Source organism: Triplophysa rosa, linkage group LG9 (genome assembly GCF_024868665.1).
Source record: "Triplophysa rosa linkage group LG9, Trosa_1v2, whole genome shotgun sequence".
In the NCBI taxonomy this organism is placed as follows: domain Eukaryota; kingdom Metazoa; phylum Chordata; class Actinopteri; order Cypriniformes; family Nemacheilidae; genus Triplophysa; species Triplophysa rosa.
The window spans coordinates 12,372,822-12,392,587 of NC_079898.1; the positions used below are offsets into that span (position 1 = coordinate 12,372,822).

A 19,766-nucleotide genomic window follows, 5' to 3' on the forward strand; every position below is an offset into this window, starting at 1 on the left:
TGAAAATAAAGTTGGCTCTTGATACTAAAAAAATACTATTCAAAATGAAGACAAGTGTTTTTGGACATACTTTCAGGGTAGGACACCTGTGAAAATGTGATGTCATACATCCACTAAAAATGACATCGAGACAACTGGATAATAAAAAGCAGATCATCAGAACTCTATTATTTCATTATATATTTAGTAAGTAATGCAATTACAAGTGTCCAAATATGTGTTTTAGCAATAAGCAATGCTAGACTTTACGATACATAAAGTTCCCTTTGGGTTTTGCTGGCAGTAACACTAATCTATAGTAATGAATTGTACAGTATGCTGTTAAATGGCACCCAATGACACTGTAATGTCTTTCACTGTTCCAAAAACTTTCTTTATTACGTACTATAAAAAGGGTGGGAGGTGTTGCATCTCATCTATGCGTCATAATCTGGAGCTATAATCTGTGTTTGCTTTCTATTAAACCCGGATTAGTTGAACAAATGTTACACTGTTTATTCTGATAAACAATTGTGAGGACGTTTTCATCTTCTCACCTATTCTGGACTGATTTTCTTGACAGTTTGCAAAGATTTTTTCAAGACACACACAGTGTTCGTGAGTTCAAATTCTGAATCTTTATCACATTAAAATAAGCACACAGCACAAAAGGAGGCATTGATTCATCCGACAACACCAGAAACAAACACCTTCCATAACGCCATCTTTGCAAACTGTAAAAACCTCTTCTGGATAAAATAAAAATGTGGCGATAGCTCCAAACATGCCTTTGATTTAATTAAATGGTGTGAATTTAATTTAACAACCAAAATATATTTATGTTAAACTGCAACTTATTATCATGAATGTGAATAAGAGTGAAACAGACACATATGTGGAAAATGTATAAATGCATGAGACACTGTATATGCACAACATGCTCTGTATTGATTTGGGCAAATAATATGACTCAGATTACTAACAAAGACAAAATGTCTCGCATGATGCAAACATTAAAGTGACATAATTGAACTTTACCATCGCCACCCCAGCCCACTAAACTGAGTGATGTTATTGAGAGAGACGGTGTGCGTCCCCTCTCTCCGGCCCTGTTTTTCTGGTGCGTGGTGGACTGTGGCGGTGGCAGCCGGTGGCTGGTGGCGATTTAATAAAGTGCGTGTGCCCTCCTGCCGGCGAGCTGGCACTGCATTGGGGCCAGCGGACGGGCGCAGTGTTGTGGCATGTAATAGGATTAAGGGGGTTACCTGGTGAGGTGCAGTTGGCGCTGGGCGTGGCTTAGCCCCTCGGCCAGGCCGGCTGCCTCCGCCCGAGCTCGGCCCTCTGCCTTCTGGGCCTCCTCCAAACGCTGCCGGCAACCGTTCAGCTCCACACCCAGCTTCTGTACTTCCTGAACCCATGTGAGGAGAGAAAGAGTGAGCATGTTAATATATATATATATGCATGAAAAGAATTGCTTATTATATAACATACAACTGAATACTTACACTTTTACATTTTTCACACATGAACCAAACAGCATAATTTAATTTGCAAGAACATTTCTTGACAAAAATTAAGTCATAAATAACAAACACAATTTAGATTGGTGGTTGATCCATTATGATAATTAAATGGCAGATTTCTCATTTCTTATAATTGGTTGCATTCTTGCTTGTGAAAAGTTGATCAAGTAATTGCAAAAATAAAAAGGTTTGGTATGCACTTTGTTTGGTATGTTGTAACGACGTAGCGCGATGACACTCATTTGTTTGTGCATTGTTTGCACATGCTATTTTGTGTCCTCTTACCTGCTCAGCCAGTTCGAGTTGGCGGCTCAGTTTGGAGCTGATGTCCCTGACCTCTCTCTCCGCCTCCCCTTTCTTCAGCTGGGCTTGACTCAAGAGAAACCGCAGCTCTGCACACACCTGACAAAGGCACACATGGAGCGTAATGCAGTGTTTACTGTTCATGAGAAAAAAGTAAATATACACATCCAGTACTAACTCATTTAAGTGACATATGCTGCATCTTTTCTTTCATCTCCTGAAACATATACTAGAGCTGCCATTCCCACATTTCCATCAACAAGGATAAATATAAAGTTCTTCTGCCATCTAGTGGACACAAATTCGTTTTACAAAGATAACTGAACCAACTCAATGGTGCGCTTTCCCGAACAGGGATTTAAAAAAAAATACTTCAAGAAAAAATATTACTGTGTGCATCTTAAGACAAAACAATCGCACTGATATATTTTAAGATATGTCAATGCAAATTATTTTAGATCAAGACACTTCCACTGTTGGGTAAGTAACTCTGAAAAAGTAATTAATTACTAGATACTAATTACATATTCTATAGTATAATAATATAGTATATTATTACTTAGTAACTAGTTACACCCAACACTGGACACTTCTAACATTGAAGATGCTTAAGTCCTGTATGGGAAACCACCCAGTGTTTACCAAACAATGACACCAAATGTGTTGCTTTTAACTTATACTAAATTTCATTAAGCATTATCATTACTATTGTCCAAAAACATTCACATAATGGTTTATTTTTAGACAAAAAACAATTCATACTGATAATGAAAAACAGATTCAGCAAGCAGCTGAATCTAAGTGAAGAGTTCTGTTGCAGAAATATATTGCAGTCTTTCTATTCTGTATTTGCATATTCTGCTGATTTTCTCTTTATAATTTTCAAAAAAGTTATATATAAATAAAAGTTATAAATAAATAAAAAACACAAGACTTTATTATATAAATTAATGTTAAAAAAGAATGATTTTGTAATTTATCAGGAGACATTTTTATCCAAATGAACAGTACACTAATCTCAGAGAACACAATTAAAGGGATAGATCACCCCAAAAAAATCTGGCATAAAGGTTTGAAATGACAAGAGGGTGAATAAATGATGACAGAATTTTCATTTTTGGGTGAACTATCACTTTTAGGTTCTTTAACTGCCTCTAATAATAGATTTCAGGTTTTCTGGTCTTAATCTAGTCATTGTTTGACTACTGTAAAGTGATGCTGGTTTTCTAATAGCCTGTACCGTGCTGCTGTCTGTTTCCTGTGCAGTGAGCTTCTTATAAGCTTCCTCCAGCTGGGCGTTGAGTGAGTTCCTGTCTCGCTTTCCCCTCTCCAGCAGACCCTCCACTTCAGCCACTCTCTGAGACAGACTGGTTACCTTACAGTGGTGGACAGATGGATTTCTGGTTCAAATTATTATGAATGCATAACTGAAAATGTATATCTTAAGTCCTAAAACTGGTCAAAGTATATTTTCCACCATTTTGAATTACTTTTTGCCTTTTTTATTTTTAAAGAGGCAAAATGTTTCAAATATTATGAGGTCATAATATGCATGAATAATGACTACTATAAAAATAATAAGTACACTTTAAAACTTCTCATGTCTTTCAGGATACTGATTATATTTAACAGATAAAATGTGCATTGAAAAATATTTTTGGGAAGCAAGTTGCTGCACTAGTCACAGATGCTAAAGCTGAATCTTCATTCGTCTGGTAAAATTACAACTGTACCATCATTAAAATGACAGTAGAGGGCAGCAAAAGCCTACACTGGCCTCGACTATGACAAACCATCCAATTCTTCAAAGCAAAGACAGTCATAAATTGATATATGTCAAATAAATACAATATAATATGTATATAAACTGTGAATTAATCAAATATTTCTTATTTTAGTTATGGTAAGGGAACTAACAGTCTTGACAAGCTCTTCTTTCTCCTTCCTGCTTTCTGCACGTGCCGCTTCCTTGGCCTGGGAGATTTTCTCCTGTTCACATGCCAGCTCTCTCTCCAGCCTCTCTCTCTGCCGCGTCAGCTCGCTGTGGAAGTGATCACACTGCACCAGTGCCTGCAGGTGCACAAGAACAACCCGGAGGTTAAGATCAATGAGACTTGTTCTACACAGAACACCAAAGAATTTACAAGCATGCAAAAAAGGAAAGTCCATTTTCTAATCAGGGGTTTGGTTGGCACACACTCTTGTCTTTTCCAGGTTTGCCTCTTCTGCCATCTCAACTGCCTGTTTGACCTGCTGATATGCTGCCCACTCTCTCTGCTGCGCGTCAGTCTGACTCGCCCTCAAAGAGCACAAGACGGTCATAAGCTCATCCCGCTCTCTAACAAGGACAAACACACATACACACAACAGTCTCATGAGGTTACAAGCATTGATCTGACACATAATCAAGACGACAGCGATTCGCTTTAAGAACATCAATGTCAAGACTCCTTCAACCTTGCTGTAAGGAAAAATAATTGACTATTAACACACAGATCAATTTAGAAAGTGAAAGGTTCTTATGTTAATTAACCCAATTTGGCTTCAAGGAGGAAAGTAAATCAGTCAATTTTACTGTTTTTTTCATGTATTTTTTAAATACGGTCAAAAAAAGTAAAATTACAGAAAAAGAAAAACGGGAAAACATGCAATTTTACAGGATTTACAATTTTACTGTTATCTTATGGTTTATTTCTGGCACCCCAGCTGCCGGAAAAACATTTTTTTAAAGGATTTTTGGTTACAGTTTATTCAGAAAAACGGAACAATAATTTTACAGGAAAAAAATATTTTACGGTCTATTTCTGGTGCCCCAGCTGCCAGAATTTATTTTACAGTGTGGGACGGCAGAAATATTCCATAAAATAACAGTTTTCCCAGTTAAATTAACCCCCCCCCGTTTTTCTTGTGAATTTGCAATTTCATTTGACGTTTTTTGATTTCAAAAGTAGACTGTGAAAAAATACAGTAAAAAACTACAATTTTCCAGTGAGCTGGGGCGTCAGAAATATACTGTAAAAATAACAGTTCTAAAATTACATGTTTCTCCTGCTTTTCTTCTAAATTTGCAGTATTTTTCTGTAATTTGTATATCAGGAAAATCCCGTAAAATTAGTTTTTTTTACATTATACATGCAGGGCTGTACAGTGCATATATGTCACACATGCTACGAAAAAATCGGTCTATGAATAAATGTAATAGTGTAGCATGCGGATAAAAGTTTGCCAGGTGCATTAGACAGAGCCGCTTGCTTGTGTGAAGTGCGTTTGTCATTGTGCTTGGACGTGTATGAGGTTAACTACACTGCAAAAAAGGACTTTCTTAAATAGACTTTTTTTCTTGTTTTCCAGTAAAAAAAATATGAAATTTCTGTGAATTCTGCCACGGGGTAAGAAAAATAATCTTGAATTAAGGTTTACCTTTTTCTTAGTCACTCAATTCAAGATTATTTTTCTTACCCCATTGGCAGATTTTTTTTGCTTGTTTTAAGCACAAATTCACTGAAATTTCATATTTGTTTGACTAAAAACAAGACTTATTTTCTTAGGTCAGTTTGCTCATCAAGAAAATGCATCCTGATTCAAGAATTTTTAGACATTTTTACTGGAAAACAAGAAAAAAAGACTGAGAAAGAAAGTAATTTTTTGCAGTGTAATGGTGCACCACTATTTATTTTAGTTTTTATTTGTTTTCTGGCTGCATCGAGTCTATTGTACTAGAGCCCTATGACCTGCGCGATGTGGGAAAACATGGAAGGAAGCACGAAAGCAGAATTCTACTATTTAAATATCTCCCCGGCTTGTTCTGCGTGTCAACGAGTGAATGATTTGCACACTTTTAACATGTTACAACAGTGACAGTCATGGGTTTGTCTGTATCTTACTATACGAGGACATAAACACACTTAAATTTCATCCAGAGTTGTTCTAAGTTTATTTTACGAGCATTTCACTGTTTGAGTGAAGATACTGTCGAACACACGGAAGCTCAAGCGTCTTCGCGATGACCCTCCAAAATAAAAGTCAACTTAATTTGAACCAGATGATAAAATAACTAACTTGTAGTAAATTTATAAACTGTAGTAAACTCTTTAGTATACTATAGAATTTACAATATGTACACAAGTTTTCATTTGAAATGGGATAAGTAACAGTTATTATTGCACACAAGTATATTATTGCACATATATATTGCACATTTACTGCAGGTATAGTGTACCATATTAAGTAAATATTAAGAAAAACCGTACTGCACATTGATATGCTATTTTGTGCATTTTAAATCCTGATACTTAATGTTTAAAATGTTTTTAAAGATGTTAACAAACGCATACTTGCATAAAAGTTTGGCCTGTGCTACAAGACTTTAAACCTCTGCTCTGTAGCACCGGTGCTATGTACAAAAAAAGTAAATGTACAGCCCTGAAAAAATCCGTAAAAAAATAATGAATTTGTTATTTTTATTATTGATTATATACAATTTACACAGAAATATCAAAAGAGACAAATTATTTATAATTATATTTTTTATCCTATATCCTATGTATCCATTCTATTTGAAGTGAATGTAAATGAACATATTTTCTAGATCATACAGTAAACACAATACAAACACACGCTTACTTAGTGAGCCTTTCAATGGTCTTAACATGGACATTAGAGTGTGTCTCAGCCAGGACCGCTTCATGCTGGGCACACTTTCGACACAGCCCACCCACACTCTGACCGCTGACCGCCGCTGCAGCCATCACTTCTTTGTGCCTCAGTCGTTCTTTTGTTTCCTCATACTCCTTCTGAACACATGCCAAGTCTTTCCTACACACACACAAGCAGTTAGAAAGCAGATTGTTACAGTGTGCATATTTTTCTAAGAAATTATTCAAATTAGTAGACTGCATCATAGGCATTGATAGTTCTTCATCTTGAAGTATGAAGAATGCATACTAATACACTACATGCCTTACAATAACTTGGTTCTTTCCACCAATGCTTCTGTGTGAAATGCATGATTCAATTCAATCGTACATTCTCTTATGCTAAGAGCGTATTTTTTGTCATTTGAGGGAGAGGAACATGTTTCACACTCAAACCCCACTTACTTCAGAGAGACCACCTGAGCTTCCAGAGTATCAGTTTGTGCTTGATAAAGACACTTGAGCTGCTCCTTAGACATTCCGAAAGAAGACAAAAGAGACAGAAATCATAATTTTTAGTTCACTCATTTATGTCACGTTATTTAGCTACAAGAATTACTGCCACAGTCAAACATACCATTTCTTTTCTCCACTTCTGGTCCTCAGCCTGATGAACAGAACTGAGTCTTGGGTTTAGAGTCTTTTCTGGTGTATGCTCAACATTTAACTGAACATAAATGGAAATGAAAAAACAGAGGTAGAGTAACAACGCTGTCACGTATGAGTCAGAAATATCTGTGTACAGTATCATTTAAGTCACTGTTATACAATTATTACACAGACTTGTGTAATATAAAATTTGTGTCCAAACTGACTGTAATCACTCAAAATATAATAAAGCTATTTACTGATGATTTTTCATAGACGTATCCCTATTGCATATTTGCAAATTTCTAATCAGCTGCATAACAAAATGCCACAAGATGCTGTAGATACCGTGCTGTCAACTAGTGTATATTCTTTGAGTGTGTCTTCCACCATCTTTGCTTTGAGTTCCTCATGCAGCTTCTCATTCTCCACAACCACAACTCTAACTCTCCGTTTCATTCCAAGAAGTTCCTCCTTGAGATGGGAAACAACAATCAATACAAACAATTACAAGGGTAGCACTACCCTTGGTATATGGAGAGAGTTTGGGACAGGACTTTGCACTTAACTGAACAATGGGGTAGTTTTAAAAACTTGTTAGACAACAGTCATTATTTAAGCTATTTTGATGTCACTATTGACACAGAAATTGGGCTGATAGTAATAAACATCCGGGATGTGGACAAGTAAATGAGATAATCCTTTAGTGAATTCACTGATAATGATGATAAAGTGACCTTTTGTTAATGAGGAAGACTGACCTTACAGAACTTGACATCAGCCTCCAGGTGCTGAATGTACTCAGACTGATTGTGGATGATGGGAACCAGGTCATGAACAGCAGGCAGACTGTTACTGGTCTCATCTGTGACTCTTTGCTAGACAACACGGTTAAATTGAGCTCATATATTAGATGTTTAAGCACACGGGAATGTTATAATTATTAACGTGCAAAAAATAAATCAAAGCAACAACACTAATAAGCTTATGACTCTTATTAAACATTATAATTATTAAAAATATTTTTCAATAAACGAATATATGTAATGCAGGATGCTACCATTGCTAAACATAAAAGTCAATATACATCTACACTCTTCAGTTGTAATGATTTGATGTTGTGTATGTGTATCTGCGATAAACAGCTCTCAGGATACCTTTGCCACCAACTTCCTCTTGGAAGGAGAAGGTGCATGAACATTTGCTTCTTTGGACTGCTTGTGAAGCAAGGAACGCAGCTGATTAACTGAAATAAGATAAAACAATAAACCAATGGCTTTTTACCTCCAACCATTAAGAAGATCAAGATAAAAATATGCAAATTCAGTTACTTGTTCATGTAGTGTTAATTTGTCAAAATAAGTAATATTTATAATATGACCCTGACCTGCTTCACTCTGCTGAACTGGCAGACAGGGGTTTTGTAGCATTTCCGGGTGCTTTACTTCTGTAGACTCTGTGGAGTCGGAGCTGTGGCCTGCCAACATGCTGGAGAGATGCTGGATACTGCGGTTTGCTCTTTCTTGATCATTTAATACAGACGAATAGATTGATTTCATTATGAATAAGACAATGTAAACTATGCATCAAATATGTAGTCATTTGGTGGTGGTTGTCTGTGTTAGACAAATATTATATTGTTGCATGTGTTTACAAAAACAACCCCCTGTAAACAACAATGTTTGGACTGATTTGCAATATCATCTGTTGAATAGTGATTCAGTTGAAATGTATCGTAACATCACCTCTCAGTGTCTTCTGTAATGCCCCTAATTCTTCCTCCTCGTCAGAATCCGAAAACTGTTTCATTATTGCTTGAACATGCAAAAAAACTAATATTTCGCACAAATTCTCAGGGTAAATGTTATAAAATCCCATCAACGAAAGAGAACCGAGGAGACGTCAACGGTTGCATGGCAGACGCCAGACGCGCACTTCCGTAAACCACACTAAGTACGTTGGGATTTGTAGTTTTTAACTGTAACAAAATCGTTACACGAACTCTGTCAGTGCGGTGTAAAAAACTACAAGACGAGTGTTTGCGTTGTCCACAATGATGTAGTGAACCTTTAGTGCGTGAAATGGCTTATTATTTTTAATCAATTATTTACAAATAAAATAATTTTATACAAATAAATAAAGTAAATAATTCATAACATATGTTATAGGTTGCTATGTTGAGAGTCAGTCATTGTATCATTGGACACGCCCACCGGACTGTGTTGGAAGCGAGTGGTTGGAACTGCAAACGCTGTCCTCCTACTGCCTGATTCCAGGCTGCCGTATGTCGCCGCTATTTGTTAGGAATAACGTTATTGCTGCTGAGCAACTGAGACAAATAGGAGACGTAGGGGCACACACAGGGTTCAGCTACGAGAACTGTTTATAGCTGCTGTGTTGAAGATCGGAATCAAATTGACAGCGAAAAGAAAAGAAGAGCAAGGGTAGGTGAGCATGCTGATAGATGCATCATTATATTTAGCGCATATAACATTCGGACATTTTTAATAATACGATCTTATTCATTCATGGCTGTTAAACATCTAATCGTTATCAGATCTCTCCTACATAGATTTAGTTTAACGTTATAGCATTAACGTTTTCCCCAGTGATTTGGTAATGCCGGAGAAATCGTGTGGTCAGGATATCCTAATGTAACGTTACATCAGGACAGTGGACACAGCTAGCCAGCTGTCTCATCCCGTATCAATAGCGGCATACACCAGCAAAAACACATTGATCTAGTTTTGTATAAATATCGTAACGAACGATGTTGCGATATTCGCATATGTTCGAGATGTGGAGGCTTTTATCCGGTACCGAGACACGCACACTAAAGAGAAAGCGACACAATCCTTTGTTTTGACAAAGGCTCTCATTTTGTTCTGCTACATGTGGCCTACAGTAGAAAAAGCAATATTAACATATTTTCACATTTTAAAATGTTACATATTACTGTGTTATTAAGTGTTTGCTATATCTAGTTTAGAGGAGAAATAATACCAAAATGGCCAGTCGTCTTGACAGGGAGCTGTCCTAAATGGGATAGGGTTCGTACAGATTCACTTTCGCTTAAAAACGCCGGGAATTGCAAATGCACGTAGTTAAACAAAGAGGCATGTCATATTTTTTTCTTACCCATCTAGACTTATCTTATGAACGCAATCGAGAACTAAACTATAAGCAGTATACAGTAGGTGCTGTAAAATTTGCTTACGTAGACAACGTTTTTGTGCATCTTACGTTGAGTCGGCCACAATGTGAGCATATTCTGCGGTCATGTGAACAACACTGAAGAGAAGAGCGGGATAGCATGAATAGCTGTTGTCTTTGCAGTCTCCTCCTCTATCTGCAAGGATAAAGTTCCTTGCATGAGAAATATTTTCTTTCAGTGTACTTTGCTTTGTGCGCAAAACATTGAATTTGTCAACCTGGTTTTGTCAACCTTGTTCATTATAAAGTGTAACTTCTAACTGAGGTGACACATTTAAAAAGAGACTTCTTTTAAACTGGGACAATCAAAATAGTATGAAAATAAGTGAAAATAGAGACAGGGTGTGTTCACTTTTACCCAATCGGCGTCATTTTTGGGTGTAACTGCGTTGCTTTTCATATTTCCTCTAGTCCAGTGTATTTTTTTATTGCACCAATCTGTATTTTTTCCTTCAGTATTTAAGTGTAGATAAAACAGATGTTCATTGTGCATTAGCTAATGTCACTTTTGATTTAAATATGTATTAGTAAATGTTGAATTAACATGTTCTAAGATGAAGAAAATGCTGTAATGTTGTTGTTGTTAGTTCATGCCATGCTTAGCTTTCATTGCTCAAAAAAGTATTTGTTTTTAATCCTTTTTCTATATTTATCCTCTAGCCTAGATTCTGATCAAAACATATTTCTCTACCCTAAACTGTGTCTATCAAATTTAAACACTGCCACAAATCATGAATTATTAACACAGCATCACTTCCTCAGTTAGATCATGTTGACTGACCAATCCAGTGGGTTTCCTGTAAACGGAAGTTCCATGTGAATGTGGGTTTACAATGAAGCCACAGAGAATCACATGGTTTCAGTATAGTAGTTGATCCAGGATTATGGAAAAAAAGATAATAAACCGGACTAATAAAGCTTACAAAAAAGAGGCAGTGCAAAATATGATGTCTATTTAACCTTTTAATATCAATAACACATGTAAGAAAGGTATTATTATCATGCTGAAAGAACGTACTAGTAGATCCATACAGTACTATTTGATCAGACTATTGGGTCATTTTCAGGCCAGTCTGGGTTTTATGCCCACTGGCCTGCTCTTTCGTTTTGACCTATAATTGCATTCTATTAATTGTTCCTAACTTGTATTTGGTCTACTAATGGACAATTGAAGGGCAGTAGATGCTTCAGGGTGTATATGCTGCATAGCGATGATATGCAAATTAGGGCTGTATAATGGCAAGTGCCTCCCGATATGATACATATCACGATAGATGGGTCACGATACAATACAATGCTATGTATTTCAATACGATACACATTTGCGATATATTGCAATACTTTAAATAGAAAATGTAAAAAGTAGAGCTAGAAATACAACATGCTGTGCACCACCGGGGGTTTTCTGTAAGGATAAGTGTAAAAACATCCCTTACCTCTGCAGAGTGGCCATGATGTGCGATGCATGGACCTTTAGATCAGATGTTTGGGTTCTCAAACTGTGGATTACACCCCTCAAGTGGGTAGCACAGGGGAATAAGGTGGGTCACGCAAGTCACTTGGCTGTTGTGGTGCATTACAGTTAAAACACTGAACATGGGCAGAATAAAACCCCTGGTTCATCCGTGCTGTAAATGCGCTGGTGTCACATCTGTGAAAGCACAATAAATGTCATTGTGACTTTTCTTAATAAACTTTTTGTCTAATGCACTGCAGTAGCCAAGTGACTTGTGTCATGACTTGCGAAGCCTACAAACAGCATTATTTTATATAACTCATTACTCCATGACTTATTTTGAAAACCAAAGCACACCCACACATCAGCTCTGAGAGCTCCAAGCGTTCTTATATTTTTCGCCATGCTCGCTTCCACTCACTTTTGGCCGTATGTATATGACATGATTAAAAAATATATATCGATAGTAGAGGTATCACTATCAGTACACTATCGAAAAAAAAAATATTGCGATAGTTACATGTATCGATATTTTTGCACAGCCCTAATGCTAAATACTCTCTTCTCTCTCTTAATCACTCATTCATATTCCTTTGCCACGTTAGCAATAATCCAATTGTAGCTATATATTAATCACAAACATTTAGCCCTTTGTAATACTGAATTAGTCTGTCATTTAAAAGTACAAAGAACTGAACATACAACAAAATGTTATTATATTTTGCATATGTAGGTCTTCAGCGTCAAGTGTGTCATTATGCATGTTTATTACCACCCAGCGGGCACATTTATCTGGTCTGGTCAAAAGTGCATTAGATTTGGATTAATGATGGATCTTTCATTGTACTGGCACATGCTGATGATGTAAATGAGATGATTCTGCTTCTCATGGCCATATGGTACTTGTACAGCATCTCTAAATCAGCTCTCTCAGCATGTTTTACTGGATTGGGCTAATTTTCTAGAAAGAAATGTCTTTGTAATTATAATTAAAATAATGTTATGTATACTTTTTACGTCCATAAGCATGGACTTGGATTGTTGTTTATTTTGTAGTTTAGTGGTTTTGAAAGAAAAGTAAAACGACATAAGAGTGTTCTACTTTAAAGAAACCAACTGTTTAAAATTAAAACGTACTTCAGTGGCAAGGGTTTGAATATCAGTAGATATTTGAGCTCTGTGGAGAAAGAGCTGGAAGTGAATGACAGGTCTATACATTGTTTATACACAGAGGCACTAAATCTATTCCATTCCAATGCAAACATCAACTTGAATTATCTGGAAGCTCAGACAGAAGTGAAGTCCATTCGCTATTCATTCTGTCAGGCCTACTCACTGCATTTTGTTTGTAGTCCTTAGGTGCTCCGTGGAGCAATGTCTCTCCCAGCATTAGCATACAGAGATGCGCCTAAAAATAGATTAATGATCCTGTCTGGTGACCAGTCAGAAGAGTAATCAGATGCAATGCTACGTTTGAGGCGGAAGGCTCAGATGCCCTCAAGCTTATTGTTGTGACATCTGTTTCTGAAAATAAGAAACAATTTCTTCATAATGCAAACGAAGTGTTTTGCAAGAGGAAGATGGGAAATGAAGATGAGATTTCCTAGTGCGATTTCAACTGAGAAGCAATGAAGTGAGATGTTGTGATGCCTCAGTGATTTTACTTCTCTGAAGAGATGCAAAAGATACTGACAGCAGCACTGAGAGAACATTGACTTTTTAAACGGCACTTCAGCAATAATGTTGAGAATGCACACAGTATTTTTTTGTTACCTTCATGGGCTTGTAACCTTTACATGGCATTCACAAATCTGAAGGCTTGAATCATTTGCTTTCAAGGCAATGTATTGCGGAGCGTAATATTCTCTGAAAGAGCCGCATTCATGTGACATTGCAGCTGGTGTTTATTAACCCCTGTCTGTCATGAAGTCCAAATTTCACAAAAGTATGTTTTAAAAAATAGTTAATTCAAAGGTGAAAATTCTTCCCAGACTCATACACTCACATTTTTTCAATGTAGGTATAAGGCATTATTCGATTTTATCCCAATGATTGTTGGGACTTTTATTGAAATGTAACGTATAGACAGTTTCATCTTAACAACATAAACAAACGTTACTGCACATGCACACTTTTGTGACCCCAACTGAACTTCCGGTACACATTCACAAACAATAGAGTGCCTGTAGATTATTTCTGATAACAATCAAAAGAAACCGAGAAGAACCGTTACTTGGCTAAACTTGTCTCCAATATTTTGAATTAAGACCAAGCTTTAGACCTATATTTAAAATACAGGACCCATTCAACAAATTTTTATTAAATAAAATGAACATACAACAAAATTCAACAAATCGTTTATTTAACAATTATTATACAATAAAAGAATAATATGAATTAATATGAACATAAATTAAATATAAATAGTTATATTATTAGACACTAGCCAAACACAAACCGGAAGTTAACTGGGGGTCAGACGCTCGCGCGTCCGATGAAACGGTCTATTGTTGCAGTGTTATGTTGCATTTAATTGTCATACAGTACACATATTCACTGCATTTTAAATTAAATGGAGATTTCCATTTAGATCTTTATTTATTTATTGCATAAAAAATATCAGCAAAATTTTTTTTTACCATTATTTAAAATAATTCACGGTTTTATTTTATTGCCCACACCATAACAATATGGTGCAATTATCAATTATATAAATTATCATGAGAAACTGTATTATTAAATAGAGACACTGGTATATTCCGAAGCCATATCCTTTTTGTATAACATGAAAGGAGATATTAGACTATTAATACTTGGCATCAAAATGCCCAAACAAAATAAATGGCACTTTTTAAAAATATACTTGAAACTAAGTTAGATTGAAGATGTACAGAGGAGAGGCGAAAACCTAAATTTCAGTCCTTAAGAGAAAATGTCAGTAATTAAAGAAATGATTTTTATTTTTAAGAGTGTCACTTTGCTGATAAACGTGTAAATGTGTCTGTTGGCTGGGCTGCAGATGGTCAGCAGAAATGGATCGGGCTAGTATTCATGGGTAATCATGATATGAGGTCATGGGGATTAGGGAGGACACAAACACAGATGTTTCATCATCTGGCTGGAAATCTCACTGAAAGGGTGTGCAGACTTCAAGCGAGAACTTTATATGTAAGAAACACTAGTTATTGATTCGTAAATATCTTATGTGTCTTTCTATTGTAACATATTTTAGCATTAAGATTGAAGCTTACCAAGAAAGGGTTTTCTAGCTTTTACTGTTTTTTTTGCAGACTGATTCAAACTGTATTCATCTAAAAAAGATGACATTTAGAGATGAGCCGGGAAAGCAGGGAGGAAGCATTAGCCACACTTCCTGTTCCACACACAGAGTCAGCCCAAAACAATCCATCTCCTCAGACACCGAGCAAGGCTGTACATTTAAGAAGGTGAAGCTTACCCAAAGAGTCTGCAGATTTCTAAACCTGTGTCTGGATCAGTTTACTTGTTCCCGAGGTCGTGCATCAGAATATCGTGTACACGGGCCCTGGCTCACTTCACATTGGGACACCGTTCACTTATTTTCCTGTGACGTGACTGCTTAAGCGCGTTGTGATACTTCACAGCTGGTATTAATCAACAACCGGCAAAACCGACATCTGACTTTGTTTTTTTAATACTGGTTGACATACATATGAGAAACTCTTTCATTATTCTGTTACAAATTTGGTCGATTATTGAATTAAACTGTTAAGTAGATTGTGTTGCCTGCCTGTCTAGCAACGTTTGTTTATACATAACATAAAATATGCGTTTGTCTTTTCAAAAGTTCTTTCGCGTTTCGTGAAGGTCATTGAGTTGGCTCCTGCGATTTCGGTTAAAGGTCTTCAAAACTTGTCACGTGATTTCCCGTAAGGGAACATAGGGAGCACCGATGCTCTCTGGTTTTTGCGGTGCATTGTGAGAATTTTTAGGGAACGAACGTTTCAGGGCACTGGAAGAAATTTGCGAATGAGACCGCCCTTAAAATGGCTGACTCCCTGGTCAGTGCCCTGACTACTGAACAAGGGAGCTGATTGAGATACAGTCTTTACAATAGACGTTTTTTTTTTCTAAAGAGAACCTCTGGATTTGCCTGGTCTATCAGAGGTACATGTGTTCTTCAGAAGGTACATTCCCCAGCTTCCAAATGCTCTTGCGTGTCTTATTAACAGAAAGGGGTTGTGCTGTATTTAACCACATCAGGGCTTCTCTGCCACGTTGCGCTTATTCCTGAATTCCGTGGGTAGTTGTTGGGTATAAAAGCTGTCCTGCGGTTAGTCTTCTGATGCCTGTGTTCCAGAAAAGAGAAACCCAGCTGTTATTATTCAGCTATTCCTCATGTGCTGCACCCAAGATAATATCTATTGAGAAGGATTTTACATATCATACTGCTGCCAAAAATGATCTCCACAACGCACATATATTTCTTTAATAAAGTGTGTCAGCTCAGCTGTATTGTGTAATGGGGTTTTCATTCAAAAATATATTTTTCAAACAAAATTAAATATAGAATTCTCCTCTAAAGACTGTGTTATGAAACCATGAAAAATAGGGCTGTTATTACAGTAACATTGCAAAAATATATTGTAGTTAAAGCGGCTTAGTCTAGTTTAAATCATAAGTGGATCTTTAGAAATAATTATTGGAAGTAAATTGTGTTCCAGCTCCTCAAGTACCAGAAGTGCACCCTCAGCAAATCATATATATGAAGACAACATTCATTACTGGTCCAGACGTTGTCATAGCGATAGGGTTTCACAATCTCCAATGTTAAATAACCACGGCTGTGTACGAGTGCTTTATTTTATCAATAAAGTTTTCAGAGGATCATATGCTCTCTACGATAATTAGAGACATGTTATTGTATGTCCACTCTCCGATGTCCACTTTGCTTTTCATTTAGCCAGCCGAGTATGCACAAAATGTAATTTGATCTTTTTAAGGACTACATCAATAGTGTCAAAACAGTCCATTGTATTACTACCATGTTTTTTTTCAAACTTAACTTATTATACTATTTTTAAAGGAGCAGTGTGGAGATTTTAGTGGCATCTAGCGGTGAGCTTGCGAATTGCAAGCAGCGGCTCACTCCACCCCTCACCCCAACCTTTCGAAGCACTACAGTGATGACACTAAGATGTCGTCATGTTTTTGCTTCTTTGCCTAAGGAGATAACGTATTTACAAAACGCGCTCTGTAGAGAAGTTTGTCCATTTAGGGCTACTGTAGAAACAACATGACCAATTCCATACAAGGGGACCCGTGGTGTATGTAGATAGAAATAGCTTATTCTAAGGTAATAAAAACATAACACTTCATTTTATAAGGTCTTATATAAATAGTATATTATATTGCATTTCTGTCAATAGAATCCAAAGATTTACAGACAGCACCTTTAAGTTTGAAGGGCATTTGTGTAAATAATATGGTACCATATGATGCCATCACTGTACCACTTTTCCACCACCAGAGTATGTTTTCATAAAGGAAAAGAAGATAAGAGTTGCACTCAGTCACCTAAAAGGAGGCGTTTTAGTTTTTAGGTCAGGAAGATAACGTTAAATTCCTCTTCCCGGACCATTGCAGCTGCACTTGGAGCAGCTGAATGTGACCTCTTTTTGAGACAAGAGAGGGAAAGAAAGCCCGGTGGGGCACGCAGCCAAGTTGCCTACATCACTTCCTGCTGCATCTGGCAATGATCAGAAAGGGAAGTGTCCCGGGCCAGTGAGAGCTCGGCTCTATAACAGTCAGCATGCAGAAGATTTCATCACAGTGTAACGGCCCTCTGTCTCCCTCCCTCCCTCCACCCACCCACATTCCACTGTCCATTCAAATGTAAACATCGCTTTGGGATTTTGTAGATTATTTCACTTCATAGTCCACTATTTTTAAGTAAATATATAGGGGTTTGTAAAAAGTTTGTATTCAATGTTTTTTTGTTTTGTTTTGTATGTATCAGGATGACGTAGGGACTGAGGCTGGAGGACAGAGCAGAGATGAGCCTCACGTCCTGGTTCCTCGCGAGCAGCGGGGGAACGCGGCATCGGCTGCCTCGGGAAATGATCTTCGTGGGTCGGGATGACTGCGAACTTATGCTGCAGGTCTGCATCAATGTCTCAATTTCTGATGATTAAAAACCATATTATTGGATGAAACATGTCTAAACAGATAAAAATGACTAAACAGATTAAAATCACACCCCAAAATATTTTTTTTCATCTTTTACAGTTCTTTCTTCATAAGATTGGATTTTACGCAGTATTCTTAAAGCGCAACTTGAATTATTATTATTAAGAAGTCTGTCTTTAGGTGTAAAATGTGACATGATACTTGTGTAGAGCACAGAGAGCTGTGTAGCATTTATCTCATGTTCTCTTCATAGTGAAGATGTGGAAAGATTATTTCAAATCCAGAGGGCAAGTTGTGTGCCAGCTAAGTGGCATGACTGTTACTATCTACCTCAGCATATGTATACGCGTGTTAGTCATGCAGATTTATTAATAGAAAGTGGGCTACACGGCTCACAGGATACTTTTAGAAAAACTTAGCGAGAGTGCCAGTCATGTTATTAGAGTGTAACTGGGTTCAATCCCCAAACAAAATGTGATCATGGGTATAAAATTGGTGTTATGCTTTGTATAGTATCTTCTTTCCATAATTTTTTTTCAGTCCAGTTACATCACTAATAAAGCATGGCGAGCCTTCAGACTTGTTAGGATTATATCAAACTGTATACAAAGAATCCCCTCTGAGGTTTTCAAGCATTCAGGCACAAGATTTTGGTGAAAATAAAAAAGGCTTTGTTTGGATAGAAACCCCCTGTTTTTCTTCTTTGACCCTGCCATGTCTGACATACTCATGATTGGCAGAAAACATATGGTTACATCATCTGATTGCTTTTCCAATAGTTTTTCACAAAATTAAAAGTTAGTAAAGATTTCTTAATTGAAAAGTTCTTAATTGAAATTGAGCCACTGTGCTTACTCAGAATCACACATATACATTCTCCTAGCAAACACTTTACCATCTGCACATGTGGGTTCCAAACCTTCAACTATTACGTATGCACATGTCTGAATACATACTCTGTAATTTGATGCGTAACAGCACCCAATATCAACAGAAAATGATTACAAACATATATTTTAAATACAATTCTGTTTGCTGCCTGGGTCTGTTTTTTCAAGAAGACCTAATTTACAAAGTAAGGATGTGTATGAGCGCAGAAAAAAATGATAAAGGCTTCATTTAAATACTAGCAACTGGTTAAACTAGATTGCTGGTGGTTTCTGAGTAAGATGCCGTTTTTGAAATACCACACACAAAAGTGGCACAATTGTTTATATGAGAGATATAGCTTTCCTTTTATATCAGAACTTGGTTGGTTTAGGTATGTTGCACATGTAAGATATTTCACCTTCAAATTATATCATTGCGAGACAAAATATTTTAATGCAATGTGAAGGCAAACATGTGACAAGACTTTGCTTCTAGAAATAACATCATAAACGTGTAACAATAATGCTGGAAAAAAATGAGAAAAAAGAACAGTCTGTCATTGCTACGTATTGCTTTTATTTGTGTGTGATTGCAGTCTCGCAGTGTAGACAAGCAGCATGCTGTCATCAACTTTGAGTCCAGCAGTGATGAGCACAAAGTGAAGGATCTGGGAAGCTTGAATGGGGTAAGTAAAAGTGAAAGATTTATGTAAAATAATGAAAGTCAATGACTTGTTAATTTTTTTTCATGTTTATGAGTTTTTATGCAGCATGTGTCTGTGTCAGAGCAAGCCTGTTGTCTTGAGATCAGTATAAATAACTGTGACTAAATCCGAGCTCAAGGGACCGTAAGTCCAGCTCATGCACCTCTTCCTGTTGAGTCATGCTTAAGTGTTCCTCTTCCTGTGCTGCTTTGGCAGGAAGGGACTATTGTAGAATGTGCACCGAAATATCCATGTTTTATGCAGTTTCA

General features: G+C 36.8%; 2 protein-coding genes across 4 annotated transcripts in view; one reads left to right on the forward strand and one right to left on the reverse strand.

The window, feature by feature from the left end:
- sdccag8 (SHH signaling and ciliogenesis regulator sdccag8) overlaps nt 1-9,021 on the reverse strand; it is a 38,517-nt gene extending 29,496 nt beyond the window's left edge. For 2 of the 3 annotated variants that reach the window (XM_057342458.1, XM_057342461.1), the window contains exons 1-13: nt 8,833-9,021; nt 8,475-8,609; nt 8,245-8,333; nt 7,849-7,965; nt 7,436-7,561; nt 7,077-7,166; nt 6,905-6,969; nt 6,429-6,620; nt 4,005-4,143; nt 3,723-3,875; nt 3,046-3,180; nt 1,788-1,904; nt 1,245-1,387 (exon numbers count right to left, since the gene is read on the reverse strand). In XM_057342458.1, the coding sequence (XP_057198441.1) occupies nt 1,245-1,387; nt 1,788-1,904; nt 3,046-3,180; nt 3,723-3,875; nt 4,005-4,143; nt 6,429-6,620; nt 6,905-6,969; nt 7,077-7,166; nt 7,436-7,561; nt 7,849-7,965; nt 8,245-8,333; nt 8,475-8,609; nt 8,833-8,965 (1,634 nt within the window). In that variant the 5' untranslated portion in view covers nt 8,966-9,021. The remainder of the gene's footprint in view (nt 1-1,244; nt 1,388-1,787; nt 1,905-3,045; nt 3,181-3,722; nt 3,876-4,004; nt 4,144-6,428; nt 6,621-6,904; nt 6,970-7,076; nt 7,167-7,435; nt 7,562-7,848; nt 7,966-8,244; nt 8,334-8,474; nt 8,610-8,832) is intronic. The other variant, XM_057342460.1, reaches the window with a different exon arrangement.
- Nucleotides 9,022-9,331: 310 nt separating this feature from the next.
- The window catches only part of cep170aa (centrosomal protein 170Aa), a 33,633-nt gene continuing 23,198 nt past the window's right edge, over nt 9,332-19,766 (forward strand). Inside the window, 3 exon segments of the mRNA XM_057341789.1 lie at nt 9,332-9,531; nt 17,755-17,896; nt 19,390-19,479. Of these exon segments, the coding sequence (XP_057197772.1) occupies nt 17,792-17,896; nt 19,390-19,479 (195 nt within the window). The 5' untranslated portion in view covers nt 9,332-9,531; nt 17,755-17,791.